Below are 18,945 nucleotides of genomic sequence, written 5' to 3' on the forward strand. Positions count from 1 at the left end.
GTCATGTTGTACAGTGCGAGATACATATAATGCCCCAGTACAGTGCCAGATACATATATGTCCCCACAGTGCCAGATACATATATATCCCCACAGTGCCAGATACATATATATCCCCACAGTGCCAGATACATATATGTCCCCACAGTGCCAGATACATATTTGCCCCCAGTGCCAGATACATATATGCCCCCGGTGCCAGATACATATGTCCCCACAGTGCCAGCTATGCCCCACAGTGCCAGATACATATATGTCCCCACACTGCCAGATACATATATGCCCCCAGAGCCAGATACATATATGTCCCCACACTGCCAGATACATATATGCCCCCGGTGCCAGATACACATGTCCCCACAGTGCCTGTTATGCCCCCAGTGCCTTGTCTGCTCCAAGTGCCTGCTATGCCCCAGGGCCAGATATGCCCCCAGTGCAGATACACATGTCCCCACAGTGCCTCCTATGCTCCCAGTGCCAGATATGCTCCCAGAGCCTGCTATGCTCCCAGTACAGATACACATGTCCCCACAGTGCTCACCAGCTGCCCGCTCCCCCCGCTCCGCTCCCCTCCCCGCTCACCGCACTGCTGCTTCTGCTCTCTCCTGCGGCGGTGTCTCTCTTGAATTAGGGGCCGGTCCGTGAGCCAATCAAAGCTTGCGGTCCGGCAGCCAATCAGGAGCCTTAGCTGCCGGTCCGCGAGCTCTGATTGGCTCATGGGCCGGAGCCAAATTTAAGCGAGACACCGCTGCCGGAGAGGCGTGCGTGTGTCTGGGGCTGGGGGCAGCGGTGGATGAAAGAGCCGCATGCGGCTCGAGAGCCGCGGGTTAACCACCGCTGTTATAGGGCTTAATTCAGACCTGATCGCTACTGTGCGAAATTGCAAGGCGGATGATTATCAAATGACTGCGCATGCGTATGGATCGTAATATCCAGGCACCAGGCCAAACTGCAAAAAAATCCTGCGTCTTTTTTGATCGCTAGGCGTACGCAAGGTAATTGACAGGAAGAGGACATTTGGGGGTGGTAACTGGCCATTTTCTGGGAGTGTCAGGAAAAACGCAGACGCTCCCAAGCGTCTTCAGGGAGGGTGTTTGGCGTCAGCTCCGGCCCCAATCAGCCTGATTCTATCACACTGTAGGAGTAAGTCCACGGCTATGCACTGTTTTATTCTATCGTTATATTATACCTACTGGATCTCATTTGGTAATAGCTGTTTTGCTGATTATATGTAATGAATATAATGAAATGTAATACCTGTACTTTTTCATGCATTTAAGTTTCAATTGAAAACAAAATGGCTGAATACTGGTAGGAAGAATGTATAGTTAGAAGAAGGGGTAACGGGCAGACTCGGATGTGGGGAGAGACCGGCACATTCGCTTATGGGTTTCATCATGAATAAATGAGATTTGCTACATATTTAAGAGAAATATCTTGGACACTGGCACAGATGAAAGGGCATAATTCTGGTACACAAGAACCAATCAGAACAATAAGGCATACGAACGCTGGAGCAAAGTATGGGACAGGAACAGGCTTATATGGGCAGGGCTCATGTCAATAATTGGGGATACAGTAGGTCGCTTCATCAGAACACACCTGTGCCGCAAAATAACGCAGAAGACCATGTGCCCACCCCCAGGGGAAGTTGACCATAATAGCAGCTGCAGGAGGACAGATGAGAAGAGGGGTGTGGTATGTTAGGTAGATTAGACTTAGGTCAACAGTGTCTAGGTCGACCACTATTGGTCGACAGTAAGTAGGTTGACATGGTTTCTCAGTCGACAGGGTCTCTAGGTTTTTTTCATGAGTTTTTTTCCATTTTTTGGCGTCGTTCTCTCCATACAGTGACCGGGAACCCCAATTAGTGCACCATGGCGAGCGAACTTCAGGCAAGGTGCCTTCCTCTGTTACCGCTGCACTTAGCACAGGTTACCGTTCCCAATTGTGGTCCACGTGGATCGTAAAGTATGGAAAAGTTCAAAAAATGAAGAAAAAAAAAGTGAAAAACTCTTGACCTTTTGTCATGTCGACCTAGAACATGTCAACCTAGAGTCCCTGTCGACCTAGAAACCCTGCCGACCTACTTACTGTCGACCAATAGTGGTTGACCTAGACAGTGTCAACCTACTTACTGTCCACCTAAAGACCGGATCCCGAGAAGAGAGGCACCACGAAAGGTGACATCACCTGTTGGGCTGCAGATAAACAGTCAACCTGAACATCTTTATGAAGGAGAGATGAGCAGTAATTCTGTGGAACCTCTAATGGTCATAATTAGCAAAGCGAGAGGTCAATCAGCAATGGCTTTCTCCTAACTGAAGACTTTGTACTGAGTCATGAGAAGGACATGCCCTAGGAAGTCTACAATCGTAACTTTAGAAATTAATTTCTTGAGTTTGGCAAACAAGTTGTATTGTCTCAGGAGGCCTAGGATTGTTTAAATGTTTTTTAAATAGTCTTTAATGTTCTGTGACTAGATATTTTGTGGGTATATAGTCAATGTAGAGGTAGAGGGAGACATCTTCTTTATCGTCAAAGAATGTAGGTGCCCCTGCTGAGAAGATTGAATGACACAGGAGAACTTAAATAAACTTTAATTTTATAGTGAAACTTTAGAAAATCCATTTTCAACACAGAAAGATGACTGGAAAGATTCTTCATCCAGAAAACGGTAACTAGGAAAAGCGGGTCTCCCATGACAACACAGGAGGACATAGGAGAGCCATTGATAGTTTCTGTCAGGACTGGCAATTTATTCTATATCCGGGAAGTCGCATGACTTCGATAATGTCCACCATGGATCCAGATGACAGCAACGTTCATAAGCATCTTGACCCAGATGGAGCTAGAGGTCACTGAGCATGACATTAGAGCAGGGGTGGGCAATTATTTCAGCTGGGGGGCCGCTTAACACTTCCAGCGAATATTCGAGGGCCACACACAAAATACTCAAAAGAGATCCCTTTTTACACATTACAGCAAACAGTGTCCCCCTTTGTACACATTACGGCAGACAGCGTGCCCTTTTTACACATTATGGCAGACAGCGTCCCCCTTTTTACACATTACTGCAGACAGCGTCCCCTTTTTACACATTACGACAGACAGCGTCCCCTTTTTACACATTACAGCAGACAGCGTCCCCCTTTTTACACATTATGGCAGACAGCGCCCCCGTTTTTACACATTACGGCAGACAGTCCCTGCCCCCCTTCCCCCCCTCCCCTAAACCCATATTGCAGTTTTTAACTCCCCTCCCTCCCCACCCCTAAACCTATATGGCAGCTGAAGCGCTGATCCAGGAGCTGGCTGGACAGGGGGTTTACCTGTTTGTCACAGTGGCAGACGATCCCCACTGTCCGATGATCCGCGCTGCTGCCGGCCGGAGTCACTGCTGATGTGGCCTCTCCTGCTCCCGCTCGCTGCCCGCCGCTTCCTCTCCTCACTGGCCGCCACTTCTCGTCCGCCGCTACTGCTCACTGCAGTGCCCGCCCCCCGTGCCGCCCACCGCATGATAACAGAGGAAATCCCGATCAGCTGACCCTGTGACGTGACCGCGAATTCCTCAGCGGCACCGCGTCTGAGAGCAGTGCAATGACAAGCGGCATGTCGGGCAGCTTGTCATTGAACTCTGGTGGGGCACATCGGGCCAGGCAGGATCGGTCCGCGGGCGCCTGTTGCCCACCCCAACATTAGACCATCAAGTGAATGTTTAGAACATTCCTTCTACACCTGGCATGTTTCCTCATGGTGTCTTGGTCAGGGCACCAGCTGGCTGGAAGGAGCTAGATAAGTACCACACAGGTATTCGTGTTTCCCATTGTAGATGTAAATCTCTTCTTCAACATTCCTTCTCAAAAAGGGCACCTCAGAAACTACCAACCTTCATAGGGTCACACTGAGCAGCAGTGGCTTTGGCATTTAAACTTGAAGCATCAGTAGAAACAGAACAGGAGTAACCGAAGTACACTAAATTGATCAATGGTCTGTGCATTTCTCTGCTCTGTATTCTGCAAGGCAGAAATGGACTGGCAGAAGCCTTTCTGTACCTCATGAGGGTATGAAGGAGCTCATCTGTTTCATTCATTGTTAAACCTTTAATAAAATGGATTAAAGGCCTCCTGCCCATTCTGTAGGGAACACAAATGTCTTATACTGTCTCATGCTATGGTGTGCAATCACTAGATCACAGGTTCTCAAACTCGGTCCTCAGAACCCCACACGGTTCATGGTTTGCAGGTCACCTGTAGATTTTTAAAATGTGACAGTTGGTGATACACAGTGCACCTGCCGGGTGACCTGGAAAACGTGAACCGTGTGGGGTCCTGAGGACCGAGTTTGAGAACCACTGCACTAGATATTTTAGTATACAGCAGTGGCTTCACCAGGTGTGGTGACACCCAGTGCTGTAGCTGAGAGTGTTCGCACACCAAGGGGGTGTGGACTCATGGCTGCAAATTCATGCTCCCTTTTGTGATGCGGCCCCTCTGTACTGCCCCTGTGGCCTCAGAGCTGCCTTACTCCTCTGTGGCTGCCCGCCTCTTCTCGACTGCACCAGGTGACACAATCCGAGGGGGTAACGCAGTAATATAAGAGCAGCTCTGCTATTCTGGTGTTAACCCTGCAGATGGTGTCACCCTGTGTAGCCCGCAATCTCCCCTAATGACGCCACTGGTATACAGTAGATCATTTGCATATGATAAATGAATAAATACTAGCATAGATTGGACAATACTGTTCTGCTCTGTCAGATATGTCACTTGTATATTACAATACATTCTGAGAATAGGGAGAACCCATCTGTTCAGAATCCGTTCATAATAAAACAATTCATAATAAGAGAACTGATTGTGCTTGATTCTGTCACTTGCTGCTCATGTATTGCTAATTAACTTACAGTGGGGCCTGAATCTGAGTTGGGAATAAAGTAAGAAAGACCCAGTAACTGTACCCCTGGGTAACACCATGCTGCACTGCAGGTGGGCAGATGTAACATGTGCAGAGGGTTAGATTTGGGAGTGTGGGTCTAGCTCATATCTACATTGCAGTGTGAGAATAAAGCTGCTCAGCACGTGTGGGCTACATGCAGAAGCAATCATTATTTACCCTGCATGCAAACATACAGTAATGAATGTACTTGCTGTCCTGGCAGTGCGACATGGCTTGTCCAGGTACAAAGTTACTTGTTCTTTCTTACTTCCTAACTCAGAATCAGCCCCTTAGATACAGTAACTAATTAATAAGAACTGCACTTTCTTTTCACAGGTCCTGAATTATATCCCAACGTGTGCCCTGGAACCGCAGCCTTATTGCAGGTGAGAATAGCTGACACAAACTAAGGGGGTCATTCTGACGTGATCGCACGCTGACGTTCATCGCAGTGCAGAGATCAGGTTAGAAGTGTGCATACACCAGCGCCGCAATGCGCCGGCGCATGCAAGACAGCCGACGGCTGATTGACAGACAGAGGCATTTGCTGGGAGGGAGGGGGCGTTTGGCCACCATTTTGTGGGCGCAGTCCGACCAACGCCGACATGGCTGGACCGTGCGGGAGTTACGCAATGTTGAGTAACTCCTGGCCAGTGTGCAGGAGCTGCACTGGTAAGGGAGTTACTCTTCAAGTACAAAAGCATTGCCGCTGTGCGATGGGGCCGGACTGACATGCGGGGCGGACTAGCTCTGTGCTGGGCGTCCCCCCGCATGTCAGTGTGACTGATCGTAGATGTGCTATATTTAGCACAGCTACGATCAGGTCTGAATCACCCCCCCCCCCCCCACACACACACACAATCTAGTGCATTCAGTGTAAAAGGAACAATATGGAGGAATTCATGGTTGGAATTCTCAGGGAAGCAGCGCTGTGAGTTCTATAGAAGCCATGTACTATGTTAATGTAATATATTATGTATCCCATGATGAGATTATAGTAAACAATGTGTATCCCACAGGATAGTTAGTTAAAAGAGGTATTCATGTTAAAATAAGATTATATTTAACAAATGTTTCCGTATAAAGGGCCTAATTCAGCCCTGATCACAGCAGCAAAATCTTTCCTTAATGGGAAAAACCATGGGGGTTATTCCGAGTTGATCGCTCGCTAGCTAGTTTTAGCAGCCGTGCAAACGCTATGCCGCCGCCCACGGAGGAGTGTATTTTAGCTTAGCAGAAGTGCGAACGCCTGTGCAGCCGAGCTCTGCAAAAACAGTTTGTGCAGTTTCTGAGTAGCTCTGAACCTACTCAGCGCTTGCGATCACTTCAGCCTATTCCTGTCCGGATTAGACGTCATACACCCGCCCAGCCACGCCTGCGTTTTTTCAGACACTCCCTGAAAATAGTCAGTTGACACCCAGAAACGCCCCCTTCCTGTCAATCTTCTTGCGGCCGCCAGTGCGACTGAAAACTTTGCTAGAACCTGTGCACAACCACAACGGGCTCAAACCTGTACGACGCGCGTGCGCATTGCGGGGCATATGCATGCGCAGAAATGCCGATTTTTAGCCGGATCGCTGCGCTGCGAACAACGGCAGCTAGCGATCAACTCGGAATGACGCCCCTTGTGCACTGCAGGTGGGGCAGATGTAACATGTGCAGAGAGAGTTAAGGGGGTAACACACATAGAGATGTGTGCTGAGCGATCTAGCACAGACCACTCAGCACACATCTTTCCCCTCACTTAGCACTCAATTTGTGCTAAGCGGAGTGGGGGTGGGGGGGTGAACGACCTGACTAGATATGCATGCATGCCAACTCTAGAGTCGACGTTAGCGTCGCGCGGGGCCGTGTATTGCTGTCGCCGGCACCCTACACATGGGCCCTCATTCCGATTTGTTCGCTCGTTAGCTGCTTTTAGCAGCATTGCAAACGCTAGGCCGCCGCCCTCTGGGAGTGTATCTTAGTGTAGCAGAATAGCGAACGAAAGATTAGCAGAATTGCTACTAAATAATTTCTTGCCGTTTCTGAGTAGCTCCAGACCTACTCACAGATTGCGATCAGCTCAGTCCGTTTAGTTCCTGGTTTGACGTCACAAACACGCCCTGCGTTCAGCCAGCCACTCCCCCGTTTCTCCAGACACTCCCGCGTTTTTCCCTGACACGCCTGCATTTTTTAGCAAACGCCGAGAAAACGCTGAGTTACCACCCAGAAACGCCCCTTTCCTGTCAATCATTTACCGATCAGCAGTGCGACTGAAAAGCGCCGCAGGATCCACAGCAAATCTGCTAAGTTTTTAGTTAAACAACTAAGCGCATGCGCCCTGCGTGCCATGCGCATACGCAGTTTGCAACAAAACGCAGCATAGCGAAAATCGGCAACGAGCGAACAACTCGGAATGACGCCCATGGAGCGGTTTGCTTAATGTCTAAGCAATCTAGTCAGATTGCTAGGAAATTTAGTCAAAATCGCTTCGTATGTACCTCCCTTTAGATTTGGGTGGGTTATATTATTTCTGTGCAGGGTAAATACTGGCTACTTTATTTTTACACTGCAATTTAGATTTCAGTTTGAACACACCCCATCCAAATCTAACTCTCTCTGCACATGTTATATCTGCTCCTCCTGCAGTGCAACATGGTTTTGCCCATTAGAGAAAAATTTTGCTGCTGCGATCAGGTCTGAATTAGGCCCAAAGTTTGAAGAAAGAATGCAATTTATTTACATCCAACGTTACTTTCATCATTAATAAATGGATGGACTGTGCACATAGTTTACAATGCTTTAAAGAGCAGATTCTTTCTAAAATCTAGCTATTCACCAAAATGAATTGATGATAGTGCACTGACATTAATGATGACTGCGACCGTTCGAGCCCTTGATGTCCGGGGCAGCTTTGCTGGGACTTGTAGGCCACCTGTACAGAACGATATTATTAAAACTTTCATTACCATTAATCCCGGGATGGTTGTCCCTTAGGAAGGGAGATGTAATTTTTAGGAGGCTTCCAACTTTACCAGGGACTCCAGCCCTGCGCTGACCAGTTTGGGGTTGGTTAACGTTATGGCAGGGGGAATCCACACTGTACTTCTCCCTGCTATAGTGTTATTACTCATGAAAAAAGGGAAACATTTTTCCACAGCACACTTAAAAGGATCAGCAATGAGATTTGAATACTACTTGATAATAGAAATACAGAGATCTCATCTCAGTTATATACTGTACAGTATATTTGCAAACATATTATTAAGCCGGCTAGCCGCGTCAAGGCATTTCTATTTCTGGCGGTCCTTAATGCTAAGTAATAACTCTGGGTCATATAATGTTACTGCCATGGCTGATAGGTCACCGTGGTGGCTAATTGGATACCCCCCCCCCCACACTTTTGATTGTTTAAATTTTGACTACATCCCTTAGCAGTGACATGCGGTGAGATGAGGCAGAACCTCTCCTATCATATTCCAGTGTAGTCCAGCGTTTTGACTATAAAAATGATATGTAAAAGGCAAAGAATATATTATAAATATCTTCTTTATATTATTCAACTCATTTTTGTAGTCAGAACTCAGGAGTTTACTGGAGTATGACAGGGGAGGCTCTGCCTCACCTGCCTCACCTGTCCACACATCTCTGATCAAAACTCACCAAATGTCCAGCACTATATACAGTTGCACCTCTGTATAATACCCACATGAACCCTTTAGTTTATATATGTGTGTGTAAATCTGTCTCTCATACTAGCCAGTGCCTCCCCAGTCATTTACCTCACCATACCTCACTGTCCCTTACTAACATTAGCATAAAGTTACAGATACGACTACGAAATAAGAGGCTAAAGCGGTTGGTACAGCGCGCAATTCAGGATCAGTCCCTTAATGAGGGGCGGTTATAAAACCAGTGGCTGTTACTCTCCTTATTTACAGGCACAATTTTACTATATTTTTTGTAAGCACGTTTATTACATATTGCACTTAACTTGTAAAAATACTTTTCCATTTAAGGCTTTCCATGCTCCTTACGAACACTTGGCCCATTTTTTGCTACCATTTTTCCTCCAATTACTGATATCTCCTGTATACTTTGCTATTTTAAAGCTCATTACAGCTTTGATTTAAACCATAGGACCTCATTCAGTAAGGATTGCAAAATGAGCAAATCGCAATCCGGCTGATTATCGAACAACCGCGCATGCACCAGCAAAAACAACGACAGAAAATGCGTACACGTGATCACAATGCAGCCAGTTTGACTGACAGGAAGCAGGCGTTTCTGGGTGTGTCTTAAAAAACGCAGGCGTGCCCTGGCGTTTTTTAAGGTGGGCCTCTGACGTCAGCAATGACCACTTCCAGCCTCTTGTGTAGCAAAAATTGTGGACGACCTTATCTGGTGCAGATAAGAAAAATCTTTGATGATCCGGTAATTGCGTATGGTTCTACGATCAGCCAGCATATTGCGATGCATTTGCAATTTTTATGATGGGCGTTTTTTCTCAATTTCTGTGCGACAACTGGTTGATCGCAGAAACTGCTTTATAGCAGAAACTGCAATCCTTACTGAATGAGGTCCATAGTTGCCTACCCTCCCTGATCCTCCAGGAGAGTTCCGTTTGAAGCCCTCATCTCCTGCTGCACTGCATTATAGATCAAATCTCCCAGTTCTTTGGATTCTTCACTGCAGCCAGGGTTCCACTAATGAATTTCTGGGCAAGGACAGTGATTTGCTGCAGTCATTAGCATGACTTCTGTCCAGGCTCATCAGTCTCTGCTGACGACTCTTAGCAAATCCCTGTAGGACCCCTGGCAGGATAGAATTCAGCTTGCCTGACATCTGTGACCTAGTGTAGGTGAGCTGTGGAATGTTTTATTAGTAATCTTTAGTTAAACACACAAAACGGACAATACAATTACAATACAATTTTTTTTATTTTTTTTATTTTTTTTTTTACCGAGAGAAGTTATTACCAATAACTGCAAAATTTCCCAAAATATATTGCTAATGATGTTATATGGAAGTATTTTGCCAACTAGGGGGAAATTGCTGCAAAGCCTCACAGACTAGACAGCAAACACAACACTACTATAAATATATCAGAAACTGAAAAAGATAAAATAATTTCAGAATGATTGTCACTAAGCGTCATTTTTATTAATGTCATGTAGTGTGTCAAGAGATCTTTATTTCCACTTTCCAGAATGCCACAAAGGGATTAACAGATAGGAAGCAGAACGATCAGAGGAAGATCTCTCAAGGAAGGCTAACTCCTCGTCCTCATAGCTTTGTACCAGCCTCCAAAGAGACTCTTTCTGAGCAGAAGGAAAACTTTGACCCTCTTAAGCACATGAGCAATATGTACAAAGCTGGATCCTCAGACAGCTGCAAACCTTCCTTGGGTAAGACCCTCAATAGTCCTGAACAAGATTTTGGGAAATCAATTCTGAAGAAACCTAAAGAAACTGATCCACCGCGAGGCCACCACTTACAGGTGCCTGCTGTTCCTAGTGTGGGGTTCCACGTACAAGGTCCTCCTCAACTGACTTCTGATTCCAACTTTGTATCTCGAGTTGAACTTCTGTCTGCTGGGAACCGGCCTCCTTTATTGAGAGCCCTTTCTTGGGACAGCGTGGCGCCAGAACATAAAATTAAATCAAGTTTGGAGTTACCCGACAAGGACCCACTTTCCAGTCAATATAAAAGTAACGATAAACTTCCAAAATTTACAGAGCTGAAGGATTTTCATATTCAACCGGTACGACTTCAGAAACTGACCAAGCTGAGAGAGGTAAGATGACACTAATATATGGGCACTTATTGCAGTGGCTTCATGTGTGCAGGCACCTTGGTGGTGTTGTATGAAAAGTCCATCAACAATTTTACTGGAAGTAGGGTCGCACAAGCAAATGTATATGCTTGTTTTCTACCCATCAGGGCACATTACAAATTTGTAGTTATATACGAAAGATGAGATCATGAGGTACCCTGGATCCAATAGTTAATAACATCCACTGGAGATTATACTGTGTTTGAAATCAGGCACTGTACCGATAACATACAAATAAATAAAACACAGATTCTCCTTGACTTACTGAATAAGTTATAAAAGCATTTGATGGAGTTTTTTCACATATAACATGTTCTTAACACACTTTTTCTACTCTTTTTTGACACTGTACTATATTTTAAATCAATTTTCGCTTTTTATAAATACTCTTTTACTTGGATTACTAATAAAGGTTATATTTTAGCTATTGTGTATTTTTCTGTGCACCCCCGATTGGACATTTCTTCTCTTTTTGTGTATTTTTTGACTAAATCCATCAACAACCAGAGTTAGCAAACTTGCATGGATGGTCGAGAAGACCCTGGGCAGTGGTTGCACAAAGGGGGTCATTCCGAGTTGATCGCTAGCTGCATTCGATCGCTTTGCAGCGATGAGGCAAAAAAATGGCACTTCTGCGCATGCGTATGCGGCGCAATGCCCACGCGCGAAGTAATATTACAACGAACGATGTCGTTTCACACAAGGTCTAGCTTTTCAGTCGCACTGCTGGCCGCAGAGTGATTGACATGAAGTGGGCGTTTTTTGGGGTCAATTGACCGTTTTCAGGAAGTGTTCGAAAAAACGCAGGCGTGCCTTGAAAAATGCAGGCGTGGCTGGACGAACGCCTTGATGTTTGTGACGTCAAAACAGGAACTGAACGGTCTGAAGTCATCGCAAGCGCTGAGTATGTTTTGAGCTACTCTAAAACTGCACAAAATAATTGTGCCGCCGCTGTGCGATCCTTTCGCTCGCACTTCTGCTAAGCTAAAATACACTCCCAGTGGGAGGTGGCATAGCGTTTGCACAGCGGCTAAAAACTGCAAGCGAGCGAACAACTCGGAATGACCATTAAAGTCCTAATGATTGTGAGATAATCTCAACAATATAATCCCATGTATTTGGCAAGTGAGATGTGTCAAGTTTGCATAGTTTGTAATGTACATTATTTATAGTATTGTCTGCCAGATCCTGGCACAAGAAAAGTTACACAACATTGGAGTTGTTTTAACAGCGGTGTGTTGCATTGTTCTTTTTGTTTAGTTTTGCATTTGGAAATGCCTAGTTAATTAACACTTGAAATTCATACTTTCAACTTCCATGGAACCAGAAATGTCCTATGCAGGGGGTGGAATTGTGCGGCTTTCTGTACGTTCTGAGAAGTCAGTGATTGGTTTGGGATTGTTTTTCATCAGTCTAACCTCAATGGGTATTCCAGGAACCCAAAGGGAGGAAGAAGTACGTAGTGTTCCTGTATGACAGCAGATGGTAAATGAGAAAGGGCCGTGTTTAGTTGCAGTCACCTATACAGTATAGGGCAATCTTACACCGTAGTCTGTTGGCGGATGACACTGCAATTAGGTTGGCCAATCCCAGGCCATTTTTTCAATCCCGGGTATCGGTCAATCCCAGGAATCCCGGGATTGGCTTTTCTAATGTGTCCAACCGTGCCTCCCCTCACCCCGCCTCTCCCTCCTCCTTAGCACTCATAACTCACCAATCTAGTGAGGCGGGTGGGTGGGAACGTTCACCACACTCGGCAGCAGGGGGGAGGGGCGGCCGGCTTCCTATCAGGCAGCGCGGCGACTGACGGGCTGGTGTCTACACAGCGTGACCTCAGAGTCACAGGTCACGCTGTGCCGGGGGGTCCGGGCAGCGTTGAGCGTCCTGAGGTTCCGATCCCGGGATTGAATCCAAGCCGATTTTTGCCCTAAATCTCGGGATCTCGCCGATCCCGGAATTGACCACCCTAACTGCAATGCAGGGATAAGGATGACTATCCATTCTTCTGGATCTTCTAGTTCCCTCAAGGCTGATAGTCTATACCAGATTGCACCACAATGATCAATATGAATAGATGTCACGTAACACTCACCTAATATACATTTGTAAAGCACATTGGACGTTTGTTTAGATGACGCATTGTCCATGGCTTCGGAGGACTGTCTTGGAGGATGGGCCTGGATGTTTTAGAACTTATAGAGCAGAAACAAATAATTGCTGAATACTAGAAGATATAGGGGATTTTACCCACATATGGTGCAGTGTCCATAATATGATCCATGTATCATAAAATAATTATGCTATACAGCAAATATGATATATATATATATATATATATATATACAAACCAGAAATCACCGGCACTCCACCTTTGACGATCCCAATTGCCCCAGGTGCCATCCAACCAAATAGGTATGCAATATATCCCTCCAAACGGCGGCACTCCTTGAGAACCGTTCTGATGAAAGTTGAAAAAACTGAAACGTTAACTTGACAGGGGCGTCCGTCTCTTCATTTCTGCATTAAGACAAGTCCTCAAGGAGTGCCGCCGTTTGGAGGGATATATATATATATGTTTGATAAAAAAGTAGCAAAATGAATGAATAAATTGACAAATAACTTGAGAAATAGATAACTAAAAATGTTTTAAAAATCAAGAGGAAAGATTACAATAAAACGAACACTAAAAGTGCATCAGGTAATCTAAACATAGGTTCTTAAACTCGGTCCACAGAGCCCCAAATAATTAAAGGTTTCCAGGTTTCCTCACAGAATCACAAGTAAAATAATTAGCACCACCTGTGGATCTTGAAATGTGTCAGTGAGTAATAGGTACACCTGTGCACCTGCTGGGTGACCTGGGAAATGTGTCACTGAGTAATGAGTACACATGTGCTCCTGCTAGGTGACCTGGGATATGTGTCACTGAGTAATGAGTACACACGTGCTCCTGCTAAGTGACCTGGGAAATGTGTCACTGAGTATTGAGTACACCCGTGCACCTGCTAAGTGACCTGGGAAATGTGTCAGTGATTACTGAGTACACCTGTGGCCCTACTGGGTGACCTGGGAAATGTGTCACAGAGTAATTAGTGCACCTGTGCTCCTGCTGGGTGATCTGGGAAATGTATCACTGAGTAATTAGTGCACATGTGCTCCTGCTAAGTGACCTGGGAAATGTGTCACTTAGTATTGAGTACACCTGTGCTCCTGCTAGGTGACCTGGGAAATGTGTCACTGAGTATTGAGTACACCTGTGCTCCTGCTGGGTGACCTGGGAAATGTGTCAGAGAGTAATTAGTGCACCTGTGCTCCTGCTGGGTGACCTGGGAAATGTGTCACTAAGTATTGAGTACACCTGTGCTCCTGCTAGGTGACCTGGGAAATGTGTCACTGAGTATTGAGTACACCTGTGCTCCTGCTAGGTGACCTGGGAAATGTGTCACTGAGTATTGAGTACACCTGTGCTCCTGCTGGGTGACCTGGGAAATGTGTCAGTGAGTATTGGGTACACCTGTGCTCCTGCTGGGTGATCTGGGAAATGTGTCAGTGAGTAATTAGTACACCTGTGCTCCTGCTGGGTGATCTGGGAAATGTGTCACTGAGTATTGGGTACACCTGTGCTCCTGCTGGGTGACCTGGGAAATGTGTCAGTGAGTAATTAGTGCACCTGTGCTCCTGCTGGGTGATCTGGGAAATGTGTCACTGAGTATTGGGTACACCTGTGCTCCTGCTGGGTGACCTGGGAAATGTGTCAGTGAGTAATTAGTGCACCTGTGCTCCTGCTGGATGATCTGGGAAATGTGTCAGTGAGTATTGGGTACACCTGGGCCTCTGCTGACTATCACAGTGAAATAAGTTTGCTATGTAATAGTACAGTACATTGATATTTTTCTGCTTGGAGCTGAATTTAACTACAGTACCTCTAAAGTTGCACCACCTGCAGCTCCATAGAGGATCCATTAATTAACCCTTAATTTATACAAATGAAGGGTTAATTAATGGGTCCCCTATGGAGCTGTACCACTATCCCCGGTGTTGCTGCTGAGTCTGCTGCCTGGACGAGGCTGAAGTTAGCTGGGAGGTTGGAGGAGGAGTAGAGGGCCGGCCGCTGCTGCTGTACTTCCAGCTCTGGGCTTCCCGGCGCCGGCTCCGGGCCTGCTGCCGCTGCTGCACTTGGATCCCCCCACCTCCTCCCCGGTGCTGCCTGCTGCGAGTACATAGGTTCCTAGGGATGACTGCCGGCCGGGAGCGGGACGCTCCCACCGCTAGCAGCGGGTGAGAACGGAGTAAGGGAGGGGAGCAGCTTACTGTCCTGCGCCTCTGATGGGTGATTGGTCCAGCGGATCCAGCGCGGGATCCGCTGTCCAATCAATTCTGCCTTGCTGACAGGGATGTGCTTTGATGTGGGCTGAAAGTCCGTCCCTGTCAGCGAGGCACTTCTACAGGTGCCGCTTTCTTCCCTTATTTCAATGGGCTTTTACAGCCCAGTGCCAGCCCCTCCCCCCCCCCCCCCGGCCCCCGCTCTGTTCCCATTCCCATTATCTACGGGAGGCACTGCTATAAGTGCCTCCCAAACCTATTTAATGAGTTAAAATTAGTAGAATAAAATAAAGATACTTATGACACAGAATATGTGTCATAAGTATCTTCTTTGTATTATTTGAATAATTAATCACAGGGGAGGCACTGCCTCCCCTGCCTGCACGTCCCTGCACCCACCTTGTGGCGTAACTACTGCCCCCGCAGCCCTCGCGGTGGCTTGGGGGCGAGGGGCTGCGGGGGCGCCGCCACTGATTTAGAGCAGATTGACATGCGGACGAACGTCCGCATGTCAATCTGTTGTCACTAGCCCCCCGCTGTGAAGTAGGGACACGGAGGGCACAGCGTGCGCCTCTCCTGTGTCCCTCTGAGTCTCCGGCGTGTCGGGGGGCGTGTCCTATGAAAAGGGGGCGTGGCTTCGCGGAGGACCCGCGATCGCGGGTCACGCCCCCGTTTCGTCACTGAGGGGGCATGCCCAGCGCTCTGTGAGCTGCTGGCATGCCCTCTCTCCCACTGTCTGCGCTGAATAGACGCTGTGCGCATGCGCACAGCGTCTATTCACTACTGCTCTGCTATGCAGAGCAGTGACTGTAGGAGACTCCCAACTGCCCCCCCCATCGCGGGACACTGCGGGAGGTATGCATATATGGCACTGGGGGGGCACTGAGGGGGCATATATGGCCTGAGGGGGCATATATGGCACTGGGGTGGCACTGAGGGGCATATATGGCACTGAGGGGGCATATATGGCACTGGGGGCACTGAGGGGGCATATATGGCACTGGGGGGGCACAGAGGGGTCATATATGGCACTGAGGGGGCATATATGGCACTGCGGGGGGCACTGAGGGGGCATATATGGCACTGAGGGGGCATATATGGCACTGGGGGGCACTGAGGGCATAGATGGCACTGGGGGGCACTGAGGGGGCATAGATGGCACTGGGGGGCATATATGGCACTGAGGGGGCATATATGGCACTGAGGGGGCATATATGGCACTGGTGGGGCACTGAGGGGGCATATATGGCACTGGGGGGGCACTGAGGGGGCATATATGGCACTGGGGGGTACTGAGGGGGCATATATGGCACTGGGGGGCACTGAGGGGGCATATATGGCACTGGGGAGGCACTGAGGGGGCATATATGGCACTGGGGGGGCACTGAGGGGGCATATATGGCACTGTATGTGTACCTGGCACATGGGGGCTATATTTGGCACTGGGGGCACGTGAGCACCTGGCATTGTGGGGGAATATCTGGCACTGGGGGCATATGTGGCACTGGGGGGAGAGGCTATATTTGGCACTGGGGGCATGTGAGTACCTGGCACCGTGGGGGAATATCTGGCACTGAGGACATATGTGGCACTGGGAGCACAGCCCTAGCAACAAGCACTACCCCCTAGCAATGAGCATGACACCCAGTGCATGAAACCCCTGGCAACGAGCATGACACCGAGTGCATGAAACACCTGGCAACGAGCATGACACCCTGAGCATGAAAACCCCTGGCACCGTGCATGGAACCAAGAGCATGAAAACCCTGCAACGAGCAGGTAATTTAAAAGTAATTAGAAGCCTTAATGTAGGACTTAATGTGTAATGGGCATTACGGTGTGTGGCATAATGTATCACGGACATTGCGGTGTGTGTCAGAATGTGTCACAGGCATTACGGTGTGTGGCAAACTATATCACGGGCATTGTGGTATGTGGTATAATGTCTCAGGGGCAATGCAGTGTGGCATAGGGTATAACGGGCATTGCGGTATGTGTCACAGGCATTACGGTGTATGGTATACTAGATCACGGGCATTGTGGTATGTGGTATAATGTCTCAGGGTCATTGCAGTGTGTGGCATAATGTATAATGGGCATTGCGGTGTGTGGCATAATGTGTCAGGCATTACGGTGTCTGTATACTATATCACGGGCATTGTGGTATGTGGTATAATGTCTCAGGGTCATTGCAGTGTGGCATAATGTATAACGGGCATTGCGGTGTGTGTCATAATGTATCACGGACATTGCGGTGTGTGGTATACTATATCATGGGCATTGTGGTATGTGGTATAATGTCTCAGGTTCATTGCAGTGTGTGTCATAATGTATCACGGACATTGCGGTGTGTGTCATAATGTATCACGGACATTGCGGTGTGTGGTATACTATATCATGGGCATTGTGGTATGTGCTATTATGTATCAGGGGCATTGCAGTGTGTAGCATAATGTATAACGGGCATAATGTGTCGGGGGCATAATGTGGCATAATGTGTCGGGGGCATTACGGTGTGTGCATATTGTGTCATGTGCATTATTGTGTGTGGCATAATGTCTGAGGGCCTTTGCAGTATGTGGCATAATGTATACTGGGCATTACTATAAGGAGGAAAAATGACAAATAATGGAAGGGGCATGAATCAGGATTATTTTTCTTTCCTGTGGTGGCTAACGTCTGGGCGTGCAGGTTGCAAAACTGGGGTATAAGGTAGTCCATTCCTGCAATGCCACGCCTCTTTATGCGAAGCCGCGCCCATTTAAACAAAACCACGCCCCTTTTGGCGCCGCGCGCCTTCGGCGCGCACATGTTTGTCCCTTTCCTAGTGCCAATTATGGGGGGGGGGCGCCGAAGAATTTTTTGGCTTGGGGGAGAAAAATTTCTAGTTACGCCACTGCTTGTAACGCCAGTGGCGGGATTACACGGCCGTCACATTGCATCACCTATTCCAGTCTGCAAGTCTGTCTTTTATACTGCTCTTCCCATCGTGACAATAAACTTCCCCAAAATTCAAAATGTATTAAAAAAATAAGATTTTAAACCTACCGGTAAATCTATTTCTCCTAAGGACCATGGGGTATAGACGTGCTCCGCAGGAGATAGGGCACCTTAAAAGAACTTTGACTATGGGTGTGCACTGGCTCCTCCCTCTATGCCCCTCCTCCAGACCTCAGTTAGAGAACTGTGCCCAGAGGAGATGGACAATACAAGGCAGGATTTAGCAATCCAAGGGCAAGATTCATACCAGCCCACACCAAACATACCATGTAACCTGGAACATACATAACCAGTAAACATCCTAGTGATATTTGGTGGACCCCTTTCTTTGAAAGTAAAGCATTCATAACCTAGAACCAGAAATAACGACACGGAGACTTGAATTTTGGCAGAAAATTGCTAGCTATTTATTTGTCCCTATCCATTAGCAAACCTGTAATAAAGAAATTAATTTATTATGCCGCTCCAGCCGGCATATGGTGGCGGCACAAAAGAACGGCTCAATTAACCTAAATTAACCTTAAATAACTAATCCTATAAATTTACTAAAACATCATAAACCGGTAATAGGTGACAACTCAACCCCCACAGTGACTACCCACCGCTCCTGGGTGCCCTGCCGCTGCCTTCCCGGACGGGTGGTCAAGCGGCCATAAGTCGATGGAGGTGAGTGCACCTAAACCACAACAAACTGTAAAACACTACAGTTTTCCCTACAATACAAAACTGACGTTCTTTTCCGCCAATAAATAGCCAACGATACACCAGCCAACAACTTAACGCCAAAGCACCACGTGCCAGAATCTCTTAGTACCAGGGCGGGAGGGTGGGAAAGCAAATCCACCAAGAGAACTAAGATGGCCTCACCTT

The 18,945-nt window shown here is 47.4% G+C and overlaps 1 protein-coding gene across 1 annotated transcript in view; it reads left to right on the plus strand.

Annotated features, from left to right (window-relative positions):
- IRAG1 (inositol 1,4,5-triphosphate receptor associated 1) overlaps positions 1-18,945 on the plus strand; it is a 196,888-nt gene that overhangs the window by 51,683 nt on the left and 126,260 nt on the right. Inside the window, exons 5-6 of the mRNA XM_063944160.1 lie at positions 5,271-5,320; positions 10,126-10,713. Coding sequence (XP_063800230.1) covers positions 5,271-5,320; positions 10,126-10,713 — 638 coding nt within the window. The remainder of the gene's footprint in view (positions 1-5,270; positions 5,321-10,125; positions 10,714-18,945) is intronic.

Source organism: Pseudophryne corroboree, chromosome 11 (genome assembly GCF_028390025.1).
Source record: "Pseudophryne corroboree isolate aPseCor3 chromosome 11, aPseCor3.hap2, whole genome shotgun sequence".
NCBI lineage: Eukaryota > Metazoa > Chordata > Amphibia > Anura > Myobatrachidae > Pseudophryne > Pseudophryne corroboree.